The 20,572-nt window shown below is 30.8% G+C and overlaps 2 protein-coding genes across 2 annotated transcripts in view; both read left to right on the top strand.

Moving 5' to 3' along the window:
* LOC131937116 (uncharacterized) overlaps window positions 1-7,952 on the top strand; it is a 31,253-nt gene extending 23,301 nt beyond the window's left edge. The window contains exons 30-43 of the mRNA XM_059294309.1: window positions 524-790; window positions 1,368-1,634; window positions 2,015-2,281; window positions 2,858-3,124; window positions 3,710-3,976; window positions 4,231-4,352; window positions 4,497-4,558; window positions 4,649-4,821; window positions 5,235-5,331; window positions 5,497-5,513; window positions 5,705-5,864; window positions 6,042-6,178; window positions 6,448-6,927; window positions 7,186-7,952. Coding sequence (XP_059150292.1) covers window positions 524-790; window positions 1,368-1,634; window positions 2,015-2,281; window positions 2,858-3,124; window positions 3,710-3,976; window positions 4,231-4,352; window positions 4,497-4,558; window positions 4,649-4,821; window positions 5,235-5,331; window positions 5,497-5,513; window positions 5,705-5,864; window positions 6,042-6,178; window positions 6,448-6,927; window positions 7,186-7,262 — 2,660 coding nt within the window. The 3' untranslated portion in view covers window positions 7,263-7,952. The remainder of the gene's footprint in view (window positions 1-523; window positions 791-1,367; window positions 1,635-2,014; window positions 2,282-2,857; window positions 3,125-3,709; window positions 3,977-4,230; window positions 4,353-4,496; window positions 4,559-4,648; window positions 4,822-5,234; window positions 5,332-5,496; window positions 5,514-5,704; window positions 5,865-6,041; window positions 6,179-6,447; window positions 6,928-7,185) is intronic.
* Window positions 7,953-11,983: 4,031 nt separating this feature from the next.
* Window positions 11,984-20,509, top strand: LOC131937115 (multiple epidermal growth factor-like domains protein 10). Its single transcript, XM_059294308.1, has 14 exons — window positions 11,984-12,035; window positions 12,658-12,786; window positions 15,019-15,285; window positions 15,663-15,797; window positions 16,118-16,243; window positions 16,510-16,782; window positions 17,132-17,395; window positions 17,592-17,746; window positions 18,106-18,238; window positions 18,412-18,623; window positions 19,012-19,090; window positions 19,225-19,389; window positions 19,480-19,748; window positions 20,254-20,509. The coding sequence occupies exons 1-13, from the start codon at window positions 11,984-11,986 to the stop codon at window positions 19,611-19,613; spliced, it is 2,124 nt and encodes a 707-aa protein (XP_059150291.1). The 3' UTR covers window positions 19,614-19,748; window positions 20,254-20,509.
* The last annotated feature ends 63 nt before the right edge of the window (window positions 20,510-20,572 follow it).

Here is a 20,572-nt window from a genome sequence, read left to right as displayed (position 1 = left end):
GATAGATATATTTAAGAAATTAAGCTTTATAATTATTTTAGAATATAGAAATAAATATTATTCAATAAAAATGAATTTTTAAATGACATTATAAAATATTCATCGAAACAAAAAATATTTATTCAAAATTCTATTTTTTGCATCAAGTCTTTTATAAGCTTTTCTCAAATTGTAGCTTAAAAAGTGTTTTAAAATTGTGTATACTAATCATTTTTATAATCCATAATATCAATATTAATTACTTAAATTTGAAATTAAGAACTCAAATTGAAGTAATCAATTTGTTTTGGATTCAGCTTTTGTTAAAAAAAAATTTTTCAATTTTTACATTTCACTGATTTTTCATTAGCCACTATGCAAAGAATTCATTTATTGATTTAATTTTTTCTATTTTCATTTTTACGCCTGCAATTTTTCACAACAGTATTTACCGTATCAGATTTTCCTTTTTGAATAAAAAAAAAATTGTTTCTAGTTATGGTAAAAAGATAATGTTTTATATTATAAAATTTTTTTTTTTCAGAATGTGAGAATGGAACATTTGGACACAACTGCTCCCAAAATTGTAGCTGTGTTACATCAAACACTGACTACTGTAATAAAGTTAATGGCTCTTGTGTATGTAAACAAGGATGGACTGGAGACAGATGTCAAACTGATTTTGATGAATGTGGAGACAAAATATTTGATTGTCCTGAACATTCTGATTGTGTCAACACAAACGGATCTTATGATTGTGACTGTATTGATGGTTTTAAAAAGACTATTATAAATAAAACACAATGCATAGGTGTGTGAATTATTCTTCTGAAAAACATTAAATTCACTAAAGGGTCGAAATAGATGATAGATACATTTAAGGAATTAAGCTTTATAATTATTTTAGAATATAGATATAAATATTATTCAATAAAAATAAATTTTTAATGGACATTATAAAATGTTCTTCGAAACAAAAAATATTTATTCAAAATTCTATTTTTTGCATCAAGTTTTTTATCAGCTTTTCTCAAATTGTAGCTTAAAAAGTGTTTTAAAATTGTGTATACTAATCATTTTTAAAATCCATAATATCAATATTAATTACTTAAATTTGAAATTAAGAACTCAAATTGAAGTAATCAATTTGTTTTGGATTCAGCTTTTGTTAAAAAATTTTTTTTCAATTTTTACATTTCCCTGATTTTTCATTAGCCACTATGCAAAGAATTCATTTATTGATTTAATTTGTTTGTATTTTCATTTTATCGCCTGCAATTTTTCACAGCAGTATTTAATGTATCAGATTTTTCCTTTTTGAAAAAAAAAAATTGTTTCTAGCTATGGTAAAAAGATAATGTTTTATATTATAACATTTTTTTTTTCAGAATGTGAGAATGGAACATTTGGACACAACTGCTCCCACAATTGTAGCTGTGTTACATCAAACACTGACTACTGTAATACAGTTAATGGCTCTTGTGTATGTAAACAAGGATGGACTGGAGACAAATGTCAAACTGATTTTGATGAATGTGGAAACAAAACGTTTGATTGTCCTGAACATTCTAATTGTATCAACACAATTGGATCTTATGATTGTGACTGTATTGATGGTTTTAAAAAGACTATTTTAAATAAAGCACAATGCATAGGTATGTAAAATTTATTATATGTTGTTCCTTTTTTTAGTTTTAGGCACTTAATTACATAATTAACACCAGAAATAAAGAACATATTTGTTTGTATGAAAAATTCAATTCCATAATTAAACATTTCTAAAGGATTTGAAATATTTGTGTATGTATTTTTAAAGTTTTTAGTATTTATTTCATTTATATAAATAAACTCTATATTTGCATAGAATTTATTTATTGAAATTTTAATTGCTTGGATTTAAATTTTTATGGCTGTATATTTTCTCCCCAGTATTTACTGTATCAAATGTTTACAATTTAAATCAAATTAAAACATTGCTTATTGTAATAGATGGTAAGTGGGAATGTTTGTTTTTTTAAATTATTCTTTTCTTCAGAATGTGAGAATGGAACATTTGGACACAATTGCTCCCAAAATTGTAGCTGTGTTACATCAAACACTGACTACTGTAATAAAGTTAATGGCTCTTGTGTATGTAAACAAGGATGGACTGGAGACAGATGTCAAACTGATGTTGATGAATGTGGAGGCAAACTGATTGATTGTCCTGAACATTCTAATTGTATCAACACAAATGGATCCTATGATTGTGACTGTATTGATGGTTATAAAAAGACTATTATAAATAAAACACAATGCATAGGTGTGTGAATTATTCTTCTGAAAAACATATTAAATTCACAAAAGGGTAGAAATAGATGATAGATATATTTAAGAAATTAAGCTTTATAATTATTTTAGAATATAGAAATAAATATTATTCAATAAAAATGAATTTTTAAATGACATAAAATATTCATCGAAACAAAAAATATTTATTCAAAATTCTATTTTTTGCATCAAGTCTTTTATAAGCTTTTCTCAAATTGTAGCTTAAAAAGTGTTTTAAAATTGTGTATACTAATCATTTTTAAAATCCATAATATCAATATTAATTACTTAAATTTGAAATTAAGAACTCAAATTGAAGTAATCAATTTGTTTTGGATTCAGCTTTTGTTAAAAAATTTTTTTTCAATTTTTACATTTCACTGATTTTTCATTAGCCACTATGCAAAGAATTCATTTATTGATTTAATTTTTTCTATTTTCATTTTTACGCCTGCAATTTTTCACAGCAGTATTTACCATATCATATTTTCCTTTTTGAATAAAAAAAAATTGTTTCTAGTTATGGTAAAAAGATAATGTTTTATATTATAAAATTTTTTTTTTTCAGAATGTGAGAATGGAACATTTGGACACAACTGCTCCCAAAATTGTAGCTGTGTTACATCAAACACTGACTACTGTAATAAAGTTAATGGCTCTTGTGTATGTAAACAAGGATGGACTGGAGACAGATGTCAAACTGATTTTGATGAATGTGGAAACAAAACGTTTGATTGTCCTGAACATTCTAATTGTATCAACACGAATGGATCTTATGATTGTGACTGTATTGATGGTTTTAAAAAGACTATTATAAATAAAACACAATGCATAGGTATGTGAATTATTCTTCTTGAAAACATTAAATTTATTAAAGGTCGAAATAGATGATAGACACATGTAAAAAGTAAGCTTTATAATTATTACATAATATAAATATAAATATTATATAATAATAATGAATTTTTAATGGACATTATAAAATATTCATCCAAACAAAAAATATTTATTCAACATCCTGTTTTTTGCAACTGATTATTTTATAACCTATTCTCAAATTGTAGCTTAAAAAGTATTTTAAAATTGTGTATACTAATTATTTTTATAATCCATTATAAAAATATTATTTGTTTAAAAAAGAAATTAAGAACTCAAATTAAAGTATTCTTTTAGTTTTAGATTACGCTTTTATTTTAAAAATTCATTTTAATTTTTACATTTCACTGATAGTTCTTTAGCCACTATACAAAGAATTGATTTATTGATTTAATTAGATTGTGTTTTAATTTAATGCCTGTAATTTTTCACAGCAGAATGTACCATATCAGAAATTTTCTTTTTTGATTCAAACTAAAGAATTCCTTGTTCTTAAATATGGTAAAAATAAAATGTTTTATCATTTAAAAACTTTTTTTTTCAGAATGTGAGAATGGAACATTTGGACACAACTGCTACCAAAATTGTAGCTGTGTTACATCAAACACTGACTACTGTAATAAAGTTAATGGCTCTTGTGTATGTAAACAAGGATGGACTGGAGACAGATGTCAAACTGATGTTGATGAATGTGGAGACAAAATATTTGATTGTCCTGAAAATTCAGAATGTATGAATAATGAAGGATCTTATGATTGTTCCTGTAAAGAAGGTTTTTCAGAAAAGTTTACTGAAAAAAAAGTTTGTGAAGGTATTAAGGGAACTTTAGTTTTTGCTTATTAATTCTATTTAAATTTTTATTGCATCTTTAGTTATTTTTGGGATAAAACTTATAACATTTCTTAGCATTAAACACTTAGTGTTTAAAATAGAAGTTTTACTAAACAATATTTTAGTTTTCAAACAACACTTGTTCCTGTTGTGCTAAGGATGTTCAATTATTTATTGTGCTTATACCATTGAGTGTTTGAGTTATTCTTTTTTGTTCCAAAATTATTGTTTCAGAACTTGTGAGTGTCAAACATATAATTACTGTTGTTACTTTCCAATATAATGCTAGCCTCAGTTTCCTAACACAAGAATTTTCAGATGACTATAAGCAACTTAAATACGATGTTGAAATTAATGTAAGTACATTATTTATTCTCACATAAAACATAAACCTAATTTAAATTATTCAGTTTGTTTTCAATATTTTAAATTCATGTACCATCAGAGTAACAAAGTATATAGCCCAAATTATTGTTGAATAAAAATTTGTCTTATTTCAGCTTCTTGAAAAACTAAAACTGCAAGTAGTCTCAGTTTTATCAGTAACAGTAAACACATTGAAGTAAGCTTGGGTTTACTCAACATAGCTTAGCTATTTATTAAAATTTAAAATGAAACATTCAACATAGACTATTAACAATGTTTTTTACAGGAAGGGTAGCCTTATAGCTAACAGTACTGTGAGAGTTAATATTTTGAACAAGGCTGATAATGCTGAATATCTCATCGCCAATGCATTTCACAAAATTATGCTAAATGAGAAGAACATACAACTTAAATCCACTCCTGCACCAATACTTGCTATGAGCCTAAATGGGAAAACAAGTAAGCAATAGTTAATGTTTTCAACGTATATTATTGACATACAAATGGATTGTAATGAAATTGATTTTTGTAATTTCCATTAGTAATCTGAAAACCTTTTGTCATGTTGTATAGAACAGTATATTTTTGTATTGTGTTCTTAAATTTTTATTTTATTATGTTGCTATAAATGACAGCATATGTTACAGATTAGCAGTCAAAATGAATGAAATATTGATTACTCAAACTTTGTAAAAATTTAGATCATATAGGAAATAATTTCAACATTTCAATTCAATGCATGTACATTTAATTCAACCAAATTTCCCTTACTTTAGTCAGTGCAGCAAACAAATTTAATTCAACCAAGTTTCCCTTACTTTAAGTCAGTGCAGCAAACAAATTTAATTCAACCAAGTTTCCCTTACTTTAAGTCAGTGCAGCAGACAAACCTTGTGATGTGAAGATTAAAATGGATCCCTGTAATATAACTGAGAAGTGCCAGCAGATAGGAGAAGTTGCAAAATGCATGTAAGTTTTCATTTAACTTTTTGTAAATCTACAACGTTCCTGTAAGTTTTCATTTAACTTTTTGTAAAACTACAAGATTTCTCTAACTGTTAATGTAATTTTAGAAACATTTTGTTTAGTTTTATTCCTTTAAAATAACTGTTTAAATCAATTATTTTCTTACAGTCATTGGCAGGAGAAAGGTTAGAATATTTCTTTACAATTTAAATTAAAAAGATGTATAAATTGCAAATCAAAATTGTTGTTGTATCACCTCAGTTTTCAAACTTTATATTCAAAATATGAAAAAAACCCATTGAAATTGATATCTTTGAATGATGAGAAATTGATCTATGTTTTCTAATTAACAAGACAAGTGTTGTTTTTTTGACAGATCACAATAATTTTATAATTGGTTTGAGTGTTGGTGTATCACTCTTCGTAATACTAATTCTCACTGTGGCTATAATAGTCTACATAGTGTATAAGAAGAAAAGTTCAAAAATACAGAAGAAAAAATCAACAGAAAAGAAGAAAATAATTCATAAGAAAAGGTAATAGCATTGTTAATATTAGATAAGAGAAGTTGGCACTAGATGTTTCACTCAACTTTACAAACTTTTTTTTTTGGGCTTTGCAGCAGCTGTAGAAATAGCTAAACAAATTTTTGTTTTAAAAATAATTTATTCTAAATAATTGATTGACATAGACAATGTTTTTACAATCTTTAGAAAAAAGAAAACCAAACCAACAAAATCTGTGAGTAAAATACCTGCAGGTTCGCCAGTCTTACCTGTGGCATCTACCTTTCAGAGTGGTAAAAACAATTCACGTCAGGAAGGAAGTCAAGTACCAGCTTGGGTTGACTGTAAGTTAACCAGTTCATGAATATTTATGCATATATATATATATATATATATATATATATATATATATATATATATATATATATATATATATATATATATATATATATATATATATATATATATATATATATTAATAGATAATTATATATATTAGGTATCATTTTAAGTTTGATATTTAGATAGTTAAAGTTTTGAACAAAAAATTAGATTTAGTTTTGTTTTGAATATGCATTCTTTTATTTAAATTTTTGAATTCCTCACTCTGCAGATGTTCCATTAAATGTAAACTACTCACAGCAAAAGTCAAGGAACTATTCTCATTCTGCTGAGACTTCAAGGCCGTACATACCAAATATGAGTTATGACCCACACAATGAGATGTTTGGCCCACCCCATCAACGTTATTACCCCCAGCATCAAGGTTATGATCGACATAAAAAAACCTTTGACCCTGATTATGAAACTTATGACTCTCATCAGATTTATGACTCACAAACACTGAGTTATGACCAGCGTCAACAGAGATATAAAACCCCACTTCAAACCTATGACTCATATCATGAAACGTATGACTCCCACCAACTTGATGACTTCCATTATCAAACGTATGACTCCAATAAACATTATAACTCACAACATCAAAGTTATGACGCCCATCAACGTTATGACTCCAATCAACTTTATGACTCCCACTATCCAAGTTATGAGCTCTCAAGTTATGGATTCAATGGTCAAAACAAAAACAGAGGTAAATAAACTTTTAAAAAAATCCCAGATGCCTTGTTCTGGGGGTGGAGGGGGGGGGGGGAGAGGGGGGGGAGGGGGGTTACTTTCTAGCAAAAATGATTGAAAATCTTTTTTTTTAAAGGATTTGTTGTTTTGAATCAATGTTGTAACATGAAAGTTTTTTAATTAATATACATTTTGTGACACAACCTGTAATCCTATATTATTCTACATATATGCTCTATACTTATAAAAAACAATGTTTGTATTTTAACTACAGATCACAGAACACATAGAGAGGTGTATGGAAGAAATGACAATCCTCACAGCAAGGGTTATTCTACAAATTATTTCTGATTTCATCTAAATATTTGACTTTACAAATCTCATTTTATTTATTTTAATGTTGCCTGATGAGTAAAATATTAATGATAAGGTTTTAGAATTATATTTAAGGCATATTTATTTATATTTCAATAAAATATATGTATATAAAATAACTTGTTGTTTCTTTCATCAATGTTGTGTGTTATCTTGAAGCTGTTTTATTTATACTATGGTAAAACATATTACATGTCATTGTTTTAAACTGCTTACCCATTGTGTGAATAATATCTTTTATTTACCTTTCCCAACTGAGTCATTCTCCTGTATAATGAAATATTTAGTAGCATGTTTATTTCAATACTTAGGGTTACATGAAAATATATCTATAAATAGGCATAATATAAATAAGTACCAAATCTGGAAAGCAATTGCATTTTACAACACATAAATGGAGTTATAAAAAATTTTAAGTTTTTATCTCTTTCTCTCTTTATGCCTAGACCATCACTGTTCTGAAGGTTAAGTTTGATAAAAAAAAAAGTAGTATATAGTACCATCATGTTTATAGTTAAAATTTTGTTTAGAATTAAGAACTTCATTTGTTATTAATTTAATTTATGCTTTAATTATTTTTGCTACCTTAATTATAATAAGTTACTAATTACAATAATTGAATATATCCTACTAATTATGTATTGTATATGTCAAACAGCATTACATAAAATAACATGGTCATGAATATAATTTAGTATATGTTGACTGTTTATATCTACTTATATAATACTTGTTTATTCATCTCTTTGTTTATATATATATATATATATATATATATATATATATATATATATATATATATATATATATATATATATATATATATATTCAAAGTGTCAGTTGAAAATATGTTGCCTATTCAATTAAACAATTAAAATAAACTAGCTTTTCTATAAACTTTTTGTATATTCAACAATGAATTCTATGTGTATGTCTACTTGATCTCCATTAAATTACTTAAAGCCGAGTTTCAAAGTCAAGTGCATACTTCAATGGCTGAGGCTCTTCTACCATGTTTGTTATGTTTGTCACAGTGCATGTTTTATCTTATTAAGATAACCTTTATCATTCTCTTCCTGGTTGATATGATATCCATGAGGCAACAAGGTATCGCTGTTTGTAATTCTGAGATGTGGAGATCAGCTAAGCTGCCCCTACTTGTTTAGTAAACTCGACATTTAGTAAAGTGAAGTTTCCTTTCAAACCTGACATTGTGTAGCACATATTGGTGCCCTGAGTTGTTAGAGTGGAGAGTTGGTGTCCTCAGTTGTTAGTGTGGTATGTTGATGCCCTCAGTTGTTAGTGTGGGGAGTTGGTGCCCTTAGTTGTTGGTGTGGGGGAGTTGGTGCCCTCACTTGTTAGTGTGGTATGTTGGTGCCCTCAGTTGTTAGTGTGGTATGTTGGTGCCCTCAGTTGTTAGTGTGGGGAGTTGGTGCCCTCAGTTGTTAGTGTGGGGAGTTGGTGTCCTCAGTTGTTAGTGTGGGGAGTTGGTGCCCTCAGTTGTTTGTGTGGGGAGTTGGTGCCCTCAGTTGTTTGTGTGGGGAGTTGGTGCCCTCAGTGGTTTGTGTGGGGGAGTTGGTGCCCTCAGTTGTTTATGTGGGGAGTTGGTACCCTCAGTTGTTAGTGTGGGGAGTTAGTGCCCTCACTTGTTAGTGTGGTATGTTGGTGCCCTCAGTTGTTGGTATGGGGGAGTTGGTGCCCTCGGTTGTTTGTGTGGGGAGTTGGTGCCCTCAGTTGCTAGTGTGTGGAGTTGGTGCCCTTAGTTGTTTGTGTGGGGGAGTTGGTGCCCTCAGTTGTTTGTGTGGGGGAGTTGGTGCCCTCAGTTGTTTGTGTGGGGAGTTGGTGCCCTCAGTTGTTTGTGTGGGGAGTTGGTGCCCTCAGTTGTTTGTGTGGGGAGTTGGTGCCCTCAGTTGTTTGTGTGGGGAGTTGGTGCCCTCAGTTGTTAGTGTGGGGAGTTGGTACCCTCAGTTGTTAGTGTGGGGAGTTAGTGCCCTCACTTGTTAGTGTGGTATGTTGGTGCCCTCAGTTGTTGGTATGGGGGAGTTGGTGCCCTCGGTTGTTGGTGTGGGGAGTTGGTGCCCTCAGTTGCTAGTGTGTGGAGTTGGTGCCCTTAGTTGTTTGTGTGGGGGAGTTGGTGCCCTCAGTTGTTTGTGTGGGGGAGTTGGTGCCCTCAGTTGTTTGTGTGGGGAGTTGGTGCCCTCAGTTGTTTGTGTGGGGAGTTGGTGCCCTCAGTTGTTAGTGTGGGGAGTTGGTGCCCTCAGTTGTTAGTGTGGGGAGTTGGTGCCCTTAAGTGGCCAGAATTCGTATGCAGCTATATTCTTTATTTGAAATACGGACAAAACCTCTGCCCGGATAGTTCGCCGCATGTTGCAGGCATTAGCCAGAAGACTTGCCTGTTGCTGCTGCTGTTTTCAATGTGTTTGGTAAAGTCAGAAGAAGGTTTAAGATATATTTCCAAAGAAAATCCAGTCTAAAACCATACTCAAAATATACTTTAGTGTGAAAATTAAAAAATATGATTGTTATAATGATTGTCATGTTATCAGTTAATAAAGTCTGCAGTTTATTCTGTTTTGTATTTATTTTTTTTTTTTTTAAAAAATGTCCTTTATCCGTGATGGTACTTATAAGTACCAATATACATTTATGTGAGCGAGTGAATTGTTTATTATTATATTATTGTGTGCGAGTCTGTGCGTGAATGTTCAACTGAAAAGCAGCTACGAGGTTTGACTTCCTCGGCCCAATGTCAGGGCTTGCATTTAGGCTATTAAAAATTTAGCAAACTAAATTACCTTCGACATATGCTTTAAGTGTACCAAAAGCAATATAATAACACATTGTTTAACAAAAAAATTAATTCTCAACTTAATTCCGATGTTTGAGGCTAACATTTTCAAGAAAATTTATGTGGATATAACAATAAATAAGTATACAGTTTTGCTTGTTCACGCAACAGTAACTGTTCCTAAAAATGTTTATTCAAAAGTGTAAGAATACAGAAACGGATTAGCATACGTGAAAATAGGTGTTATCAGCTGTTGTTAGCGTGTTACAATATCTCTTACCTTGTTCGAGATTACTTATATCTGCTTGCCATGATAGCGGGAACGTATTTTACAAATTACAATAAAGTCAAAATTGGTCGAAAAATTCTCTACAGATAAACGTTACTTAAGTTATACAAGACAATGATCTCATGAACTTTCGCTAACGTTAAAATAATTATTTTTATTCGTCTTTGAGGCTTATCTTGGTTGTGGATATATTTTTGTCTTCTGAAACTCAGCGACTCCTGGATAACATGGAGTTATAACTATGTTAGGAACAACTTGATAGTTCTAGTAAATGCTAATCATGCATTTAGTTGTGTTATTGTGTAGATTTATATTCAGTCAAGGGTCGCTGTTAAATGTTATCTTAATAATTTTAACATTAGTATCCATTGTCAACTCAGAATCAAGTAAGTATCAAAATTGTTCAGCCTATATCTTCTAAGGTACATTTTTACCATATAGGCTAATGTTGAATTCTAAAAGAAAATAAATATTTCAGCCTGCTAGTCAGACTGTAATCTTGATTTTTTTCCTTGGTTAACATTAATTAAATGATTCAGATTTAAAATTAAAATAAAAGTCATGCTTGATTGCTTACATGCTAACCCTAAGTGTAATTGCTCTGTAATCGTGCGCAGTCAAGAGTATCAACAGCATGCAACTTACACCACCCTCAGATAAAGAAGAGGTTACACATTCGCCAATCCAGAACACTTTATATTTATAATACATTGTAAACAGGTTATATGGCCAATACAAATCAGGTTCACTATCAGAAACATGAGTACCGTGTATTTTAATGACTGCATATCATCTATATATATATAATTCTCTTCTTGGAGACGCTAGAAAACAAGCTGTAAGCGCGCTCCCTACTACCCCACCCCTACATGGTTTGGTGAGCTTTGGTTCACGCTAAATTTTTACAATCGTAGTGCCGGGTTTAATGACGAGTGCCGGGTTTAGTGACGGCTACTAGGGGCAGATAATTTAGTTTGAAACGATTTTAAACTTAGGGAAGGTAACTAAGAGGAGGCTGCTTTCACTGGGGGGGGGGGGGGGGGGGGTAGGGGTTGGGGGAAAGGAGGGGGGGTTATCGTCCTTAACGACCTACTGATAGTGTTTTAAAGCAAATATTTTCAGTGGTACTGTCGAATTCACAAATAATGAATTACTGTAAAGTAGAAAATAAAACAACTAATTAGCGGCGTATGATACGCCGCGGGTCGGCTCGTGTGCTTAAATAGGCTATTTATACGCTATATAAATATAGTTCGTTATATCTTGTTAGTGATTGTTACGTCCCTTGTATTACGTATATCATGGTTACGTCCCATGAATGTTCAGTGTGTTTATTTTGATGAGTAGCTGATATTCAGGCCTATTTGTTACATAATTAGCTAAAGAGGGAGCAAGAGACGTGTCGTCTAACCTGTCTGTGTAGAAAAATAAAGTACAAAAGTTAATTCGGACATGTTTTTTAAGTAATGTAACATGGTGTCAGCGGTGGTATTACAGAGTACATATAGGCTACACATAGGTGTGAGCAATAATTATTGGTACCAACCGACTACACACAGAAAAGTAAAACGTAAAAGAATCCATTGGGCAGATGAAGTAGAGTTAATATGTTTTTTGACTATGGCACATGAAGGGAAGTTGCTGCCAGCACTTTGCCCAGACTACACACATAGTACTGCAATAATCCTACACACCATTCATGATTTACTTCATTTACCTTCATTTGGATTATACTGCCTGTCAAACAAATTTAATGTACGGTAACGCTAATGATTAGGGCTTCTCGCTCAATAAGAGTCACGCACGCTAATGTGACCCCACCATTGTACCCATCCAAATGTCACCCCACCCTTGTACATACCCAAATGTCACCCCACCCTTGTACATACCCAAATGTCACCCCACCCTTGTACATATCTAAATGTCACCCCACCCTTGTATCCATCCAAATGTCACCCCACCCTTGTATCCATCCAAATGTCACCCCACCGTTGTATCCATCCAAATGTCACCCCATCCTTTTACATACCCAAATGTCACGCCGTTACCCTCTGATGTCAAACAAAACCAGTCATATAGAATAAAAAAAAATTACGATGTGCTGTAGCCAACAAATCCAGCCAATGCCCAACTAAAAATTTACGCGGTTATGTCCCCTTTCTTGTGGTAACAAAAAAAAAACAATGACATTGAACCTGTGTAGAGATATACCAATTTACGCACCATATCTAAAGTGTAACACAGTGTTTATATTAAACTTTCTCCCCAATAATACAAGCAGATTAAATTTTCAGGCCTTTCAGCCGTTGATAAGTGTAGGCTCTGTCAGCACCAGTGTATCTTCAACAAGCTCAACAACTCTGTATCCTGTCTGTGTCACGATGGGTTCAAGGTCGACCCAATTGACGAGCTCAAATGTTCAGGTAAAATTACTAGGTCATGAGTATTTCTTTCAGTTTTTTCTTTGGGGGGGGGGGGGGGGGGAGGCTTTCAATATGTTCGGGGTGGGGGCGGACTGAATTTTCGGGGTGGGGGGGGGGGGGCGGATCGGGCAGTGGTAAATAATATATTTTCGAATGGGGGGGGGGGGGGGGGGCGATCAGATACCTGGGAGAAACTCTGCAGGTCATTTACTTGGTGGCTACTATCTTTAGAGGATATTTTGGCTGTTAAAATGTAACCTTAGGTAACGGAGAAATAACTTTCATCCTATAAACATAATATACTTTAATTCAAATTAAAAATAACAGTTATATTTGTGATTAAATTGATTAAATTAAATTGATTAAATTAAATTGATTAAATTAAATTGATTAAATTAAATTGATTAAATTAAATTGATTAAATTAAATTGATTAAATTAAATTGATTAAATTAAATTGATAAAATTAAATTGATTAAATTAAATTGATTAAATTAAATTGATTAAATTAAATTGATTTATTTAGATTCAATTGATTTAATTAAATTGATACAATTAGATTAAATTGATTCAATTAGATTAATTGATTAAAGTTGATTAAATTAATTAAATTTGATTAAATTACTTTTAAATTGATTAAATTGATTAAGTACGCCTTTGGGCTTATATGCTTACAGCTAGCATACAAATAGTAGACCTACGAGCATTTAAAGTAGATTTTCAAATTTTATAAAGCTAGTATAGCTACTAGAATCAATTTTGGCTTCTAAGTGCAAAAGTAAAAAAAATGTAAAGTTCCACTTCCAAATTTGTCTGTCTATGGGGCAAGTGAAGTAGAGTTCACCTGTTTCTGTGACCTCTGCATATAAAGGGATTGTGCTGTCAGCACTATGCCTAGCGACCTTTACTTTCCTTAGCATAAGTTAAAAACTCATCCTAGCTGGGTCGACTCAGAGACATTCTACTGACTTGAACCCCTTACAGGTTAAAAGTGTAGCTTTGTTTTTTAGTTAATGCAAATTCACTATTTTAAGATTTTGAAAGTCCTAACTTAAGGTGTAAAAAGAATTGTGATTTATAAATATTTTGTTTTCAAGCTGAACATAACTAGACTATTATACTTTGATATACCTAATATATAGGCCTATACTTAATACTATAGACATAAGCAGTGGCGTAGCAAAGTAGGGTGTCACCCGGTGCGGCACTAGATGGTGTCACCGCCCCCCCCCCCCCCGTAAAAAAAAAAAATATATATATATAAATATATAAATATATATATATATATATATATATATATATATATATATATATATATATATATATATATATATATATATATATATATATATATATATATACATATATATATATATATATATATATATATATATATATATATATATATATATATATATATATATATATATATATATATATATATATACTAGGCATACTGCCTAGCTTCACTTAGGTTTTCCTTAAGTTTGGAGAATCATAATGATTAATTAATTTTTGATTGGCTGTTAAGTGGAGTGCTTAGGGCCCGGTTTTAAAAGTTTGAGTAATACCATGTCATTCAAACATTGGTGAAGTTTTCGCACACTTATTACTCGCAAGGTTATTAGACCTGCAAAGGCTTCTTTAATATTATAAATCAAATATTATATTGAATTCACTTTCTCAGTTAACTTTTACAATTTCAGTATAATACACCACTTAATTTATAAAGAAATAATTGTTTAAACGAATGCTAAACATTGTGATGTTTTTTTTTTCTTTAATTATTAAAATTATTTAAAACTATTTTTTTTAAAGTTACCTCCCATGTAAATATATGCTTTAAACTGTGCTCAGATATAATACTAATGATTTTTATCTATAGCCAGTTAAAAATACAGCTTGATTTAGCGTGTTTTCTCTGGTGTTGCCCCCCCTCCCCCTCCCTCCACCCGTGTCAGGATTTGTCAACTTTGCTCTTAAAAGACTATTTAATTAATCACTTAATCAAGTGGAATTAACATTTTTCTGTCTATATTTTGCTAGTTGTTGCCTTGGTCTAACCCCCCTAAATGGTGTCACCCAGAGTGGTCCGCACCCCCTCCCCCTCTCGCTACGCCTCTGGACATAAGACTATAGACTTTAGTGTATTGGAATATTTTGCCTTAAAAATGTAACTTAGTAAAACTTATTTTTAAAATGTTGTCATTTAAAATTTTATAATTTATAACAGAATGTGAGAATGGAACATTTGGAAACAACTGCTCCCAAAATTGTAGCTGTGTTACACCAAACACTGAGTACTGTAATAAAGTTAATGGCTCTTGTGTATGTAAACAAGGATGGACTGGAGACAGATGTCAAACTGATGTTGATGAATGTGGAGGCAAACTGATTGATTGTCCTGAACATTCTAATTGTATCAACACAAATGGATCCTATGATTGTGACTGTATTGATGGTTATAAAAAGACTATTATAAATAAAACACAATGCATAGGTTTGTAAAATTTATTATCCTTTATTTGTTTTTTTATTTTTTATGCACTTAATTGCCTAATTAACATCAGAAATAAAGAACTTATTTGTTTGTATGAAAAATTCAATTCCATAATTAGACATTTCTAGAGGATTTGAAATATTTGTATATGTATTTTTAAAGTTTTTAGTATTTATTTCATTTCTAGAAATAAACTCTATATTTGCATAGAATTTATTTATTGAAAATTTAATTGCTTGGATTTAAATTTTTATGGCTGTATATTTCCCCCCAGTATTTACTGTATCAGATGTTTATAATTTAAATCAAATTAAAACATTGCTTATTGTAATAGATGGTAAGTGAGAATGTTTTTTTTTAATTATTCTTTTCTTCAGAATGTGAGAATGGAACATTTGGACACAACTGCTCCCAAAATTGTAACTGTTTTACATCAAACACTGCCTACTGTAACAAAGTTAATGGCTCTTGTGTATGTAAACAAGGATGGACTGGAGACACATGTCAACTAGGTGGTCTGCATTTTATCAATTTACTCAGATATTTTAAATTCTTTATTAAACTAAAATCGTCAATACACATATGACTGTGCACTGATGTGTTATTATTTTAACACTGAACTTATTTTCATTTAGTCAATGAACGAAAATTTTGAGAAAGCTGATGAATTAGAGTTTTGTTTAAGAAAGTTAATAAATGGATTACCCAGTCAACAGATTATGCCAAAATGGCTCATGTTCGGCTTTTCTTTTGCCAAAGATCAAATGACTTACCATTTAGCTGTCTTCTTGTAAAATAATTATGTGCATTTCAAATCTTGAATGTTCTACAGATATAAACGAATGCACTGTCAATAATATTTGTCAGTTTAAAGACAATTGCTCTAACTTTGCCGGAGGGTATAATTGCAGTTGTCCCATGGGCTTTTATTTGCTTCTAGATGGACACACATGCCATGGTAAATGAACTAATTTTATTTCCACACTCTTTCTTGAAAAACAAGTAAATATTTAGTTTTTTTTTTAGAAAAATCAACATTTGTAACCAGGTACAATGTAATTTAAAAGTAAGAAATTATTATTATCTACAGAAAATGTGTTTGTTGTTTTAGTATAGAATATAATAGTTTTTAATAGAATTTACATGTTTCTGTCATAGTGCTTGAAAATTCCAGCAGTTGTAGCAATAACCTGTCATAATACTTACAAACTTAACTTATTTTAGAGTGTGAACATTTCAAATATGGCAGAGATTGTGAAGAAACATGTAGCTGTATAAGGCCATATTCCCTGGGCTGTAATCCCGTTGATGGGGCATGTGATTGTGTTGCTGGAAGACAGGGAGACAACTGTGCTGATGATATTAACGAATGCGAAAACTCTAGTTTGTGTATGCAAGAATTAAATTTTGATTGTGTAAATACTATTGGATCATACAGGTGCATTTGTAAGCCAGGTTTCTATCTAAAGAACATATTTCAGCAAGAAGTTTGTAAAGGTATTTACAAGTTTAAACGATAAGATTACGCTTTTTATTTTAACCAATTATTCTCACACATTAAAATTTTACATATTTGTAATAAAATAAAATGTATTTAAGTTGTTTTTAAAACATCTGCAAATAAAACTGAGAAATATATTTATTTATAATGATCTATTTGGCACCAATATGTAACAGATCTCTAGGGAGTAACTTTTTTTTCTACAGTTTTTGGTCAATAATAGCTAGTTTGAAAAAAAAACATGCATTATAGGCTAAATTTAATTTGTCTATACACATAACTGCAACTAACAAAGCAAAAATTACTTTAAGATCTTGAATATTGTAGAATTCTTTATTGTTCTAGAGTGCCTTGAAAACTTCTATGGAGAAAATTGTACAAAAGCCTGCACGTGTGCGTCAAATGCTGTGTGTGATAAAGCCGATGGTTCATGTTTCTGTGGTGCTGGTTGGAGGGGAGAGAATTGTGACGTTGATGTTGATGAATGCAGTGAAGGACTACGTCAATGTGATGCAAGCAAACATCTAATCTGTGTCAACACTAAAGGAAATTCTACATGTGAATGTCAGTCAGGTTATGCCTGGTTTCCAGAGAGTAATGACTGCATTGGTAAGTTTCATATTGTGTGAGCTATAGTAATACAGCAATGAATGAATTTGATTTTTATGTTGTGTGAATGGTTGTGTGTAATGAATGAATTAATAAAGTTTATATTGTGTGAGTTAAAACCCTAATTAACAATAAACTTAAAAAGCTTTACTTATTTCATATAAAAATGTATTAACAATTTCTATAAAATTTTCAGTGCCATACTTTCCATTCGGAGCTGAATCGAATGATAATCTTTTAAATTTCTCCAATTCGAACAAGTTATTGAGCAATGAAAATGTTTTTGTTAGTCAGCCAATTTCCCTTAGCTCTGGTGTGGCATTTGGGAATTCTTATCCAATCACAGCTCAGGTGGGTGGCTGTAAGCTGCAGAAAGTATAAACACATTTCTCTAAGGATATCGTAATTGTTTCTATTAACAATAATGGTAATAAATTACATGTTCTCTAATCCATAGTTAACTATATTATTATCTGGATATTGTTTTGCATGACATAATGGTTTATATTTAGTTTCCACTACTATTTTTTAACATAATGCACACAATTTGTTTAAACATTAATGTTAGAAGTTAATAAATTGATTACTAACATGTTTTTAATAATTTTCCATTTAAATCACTTTTGTTTGTTCACTACATTATGTTATTAATGACAAGTTTTATAACACACAGTTAAAATAAAAGTAATTTTTATTTCAATTATTTGTAGATATTAACCAGTGGGGCGATTGTATTTGATGACGGAAATGAGCAAGTTACTGGGACTCCAGACTTAAAGTTTGCTTTTCTCCAGCGAGACAAAATTATAGCCCCATATTGGAGTGATATTGATCCCAACTCAGGTTGTATAATAAAGCAATTTGAATTTTTTTAAAACATATAAAACGTATTTTAGTAATTCATGTTTTCTGAAAATAAACATATTTTACATCTTATGGCCTGTTTGATATAAGATGATAGAAGTTTTAAAATAAAAATATTTGACGATTTTTATTTTCACAACCCATTATCATAGGTCAAGTTTTTTATCACCTGTATGAAAGATGTGGCTCATCTGTGTTTATGGGAAAACCTGATGCAACACCTTCACAGCTTGTATCCTCAGTCATGAGACGTGCTGAAACAGACATAGCAAAATTTCATCATTTCAGCGGTTTTACAGCAAATGTTGTGCTGGTTGCTACATGGGTTTCTGTCAGTCCTTTATCAGATGCAAACGTAACAGATGTGAGATTTCCAGAGATAAAATCAATAACAATTATGTTTTAGTAAATACTTTGTAATGATGGATAATAATATATTAAAAAATCAAGTAACTTTCCTGCTGAAATCTAAAGCTCCAAAGTAAATACCTTTGGTAAAGTTAAAAATCTTCCATAATTAAAGCTTCAGACATTCTCACTTATTGCAACATTACATTGACTTGAAAATAACTTTAAAAATTAATTTGAACTTTTTTGTAACACTTCTTTTATTTGAATAATTTATATTTGTAGGCTGATAAAGATCGAGAGCTTATCTATTTTTAAATGTTGTGCAAATACTCGTTAATAAATTCTATTGATTTGCTTATATGCTTATTTGATAACCCACGTTTCTTACCGGTTGTATTTAGAAAGAACATAATAATACATTTCAAGCTGTTTTTGTCAGTGGATGGAAAACAGATACCTTATATGAACAGAGCCTTGCAGGTAAGAAATAAATTGAGTTAAACTCACTTCTTTTATTTTTTATCATTAGAGACGTAAGCGACATTATATTGAACAAATCTAAAATATAAAACTGCTATCTAAATTATTTTTCACTTTATTAACACCTTACACAGAGACCTCATATGTGATATATATTTACCAAAAACCTAAAATGAAGTGGCGCTATGTCCGAGGTAGAATCATTCAGATTGGTTTCACAAACGGCCAGGAACTTAAAGCACTTCCAAATACTAATTCAAGAGTTGTCACCCTTTTGGGTAACTACAAATGGAACACTGGTATGTCTTTTTTGGTTATAGTTTTAAAAAGTAAAACTTTAAGTTGACTCATTAAGAAAAATCACATGAGTTGAAATCTTAAAAATACAGACTACGAAGGTGTCGTGTCCTATGAAACTGGAAGTGTGAGCAGCCCAGCACAGAGCTGCCACAGGTACATCTGTGACAATGTAGGACTCCTGCAGGACCCTGTTTATCAGAAGGACAAGAAGGCTCTGTATTAATGTCCTTGCAGCATCGATAAACTTGGCCACCAATGGCTGTATGTTGAATCAAGGGGAACAAACAAGGATATTAAATGCTATGCAATCAGCTATGCTGCCAAAAATCGTTTTTTACCAGGCAATAAAAGAAATAAGGTCCAGTAATATATTTTTAAAGATATCAGCATTATCATTTTTCATAACCATGCTTAAATTTATAATTATAAATTACTTTTCAAAATTTTAATCTTAAGGTGCAGTCAGTACCATAGCTTAGGTATTTTATTTTATTTTTTTTTTTTTTGCAATGAGACCAACACTGAAAATATGAAGTATTTTTGTAATCAATCTTTCTAACTGACATAGCAATATTACACTTAAATTGCTAATGCAATGTCACAGGCCAATACAAAAGCCAAGAGTAGTCATTATAAGTTTAATGAATGTAAATACAAAAAAGTAAAGATACATGGGAGCTGAGACCACAATTCAATGTGAAGCAAAAATCAAAAAAATAAAAAACTTTAAAGAAATATATTATTTCATCTGTTTATCCTTATTTAAGTAATTTATTCAACATATATTTGGCTGTAGAACAATCTCCATAATCCATGTTGCTATAAAAGTAATACAACATTAATCTAAGTAATCCCTTCAACAGCTATGTTGCTATAAAACATTAACTCCAAAGTGCAGTAATGACTGGCAGACAGCAGAAAAACTAAAGCAACAATCTTCTTATGTTCTGGCCTCTCCTGACTCAGGTCATGTACTCATCACTGACCCCTTTAACAACAGACAAGCTTTAGCAAACATGGAAGCTCATAAAATTTGTTGCGCCAGTTCAAGTCAAAGCCTGTGTGAGAAGTTTGAACAGATTTTTCCTGAGATGGGATGTTCACCTATAGCTGTTTTTCTGACTGGTAAAAAGTTTATGTTAAATAGGATAAGATTTTAGTATTTTGTATTGTAAGTTATTG

This window comes from Physella acuta, unplaced genomic scaffold, assembly GCF_028476545.2.
Source record: "Physella acuta isolate Inbredline_101_S28 unplaced genomic scaffold, ASM2847654v3 ptg000200l, whole genome shotgun sequence".
In the NCBI taxonomy this organism is placed as follows: Eukaryota; Metazoa; Mollusca; class Gastropoda; family Physidae; genus Physella; species Physella acuta.
Note: the sequence above shows the minus strand (reverse complement) of the source record. Positions and strands in the feature narration are given on the sequence as shown.

Bases quoted from the DNA above. Each gene is read 5' to 3' on its own strand.
- LOC131937115 (XM_059294308.1), top strand. From the start codon at position 11,984: ATGGCACATGAAGGGAAGTTGCTGCCAGCACTTTGCCCAGACTACACA. The intron at 16,783-17,131 runs GTATTTACAAGT...TTATTGTTCTAG, and splicing joins TCAGCAAGAAGTTTGTAAAG to AGTGCCTTGAAAACTTCTAT. The intron at 17,396-17,591 runs GTAAGTTTCATA...TAAAATTTTCAG, and splicing joins AGAGAGTAATGACTGCATTG to TGCCATACTTTCCATTCGGA.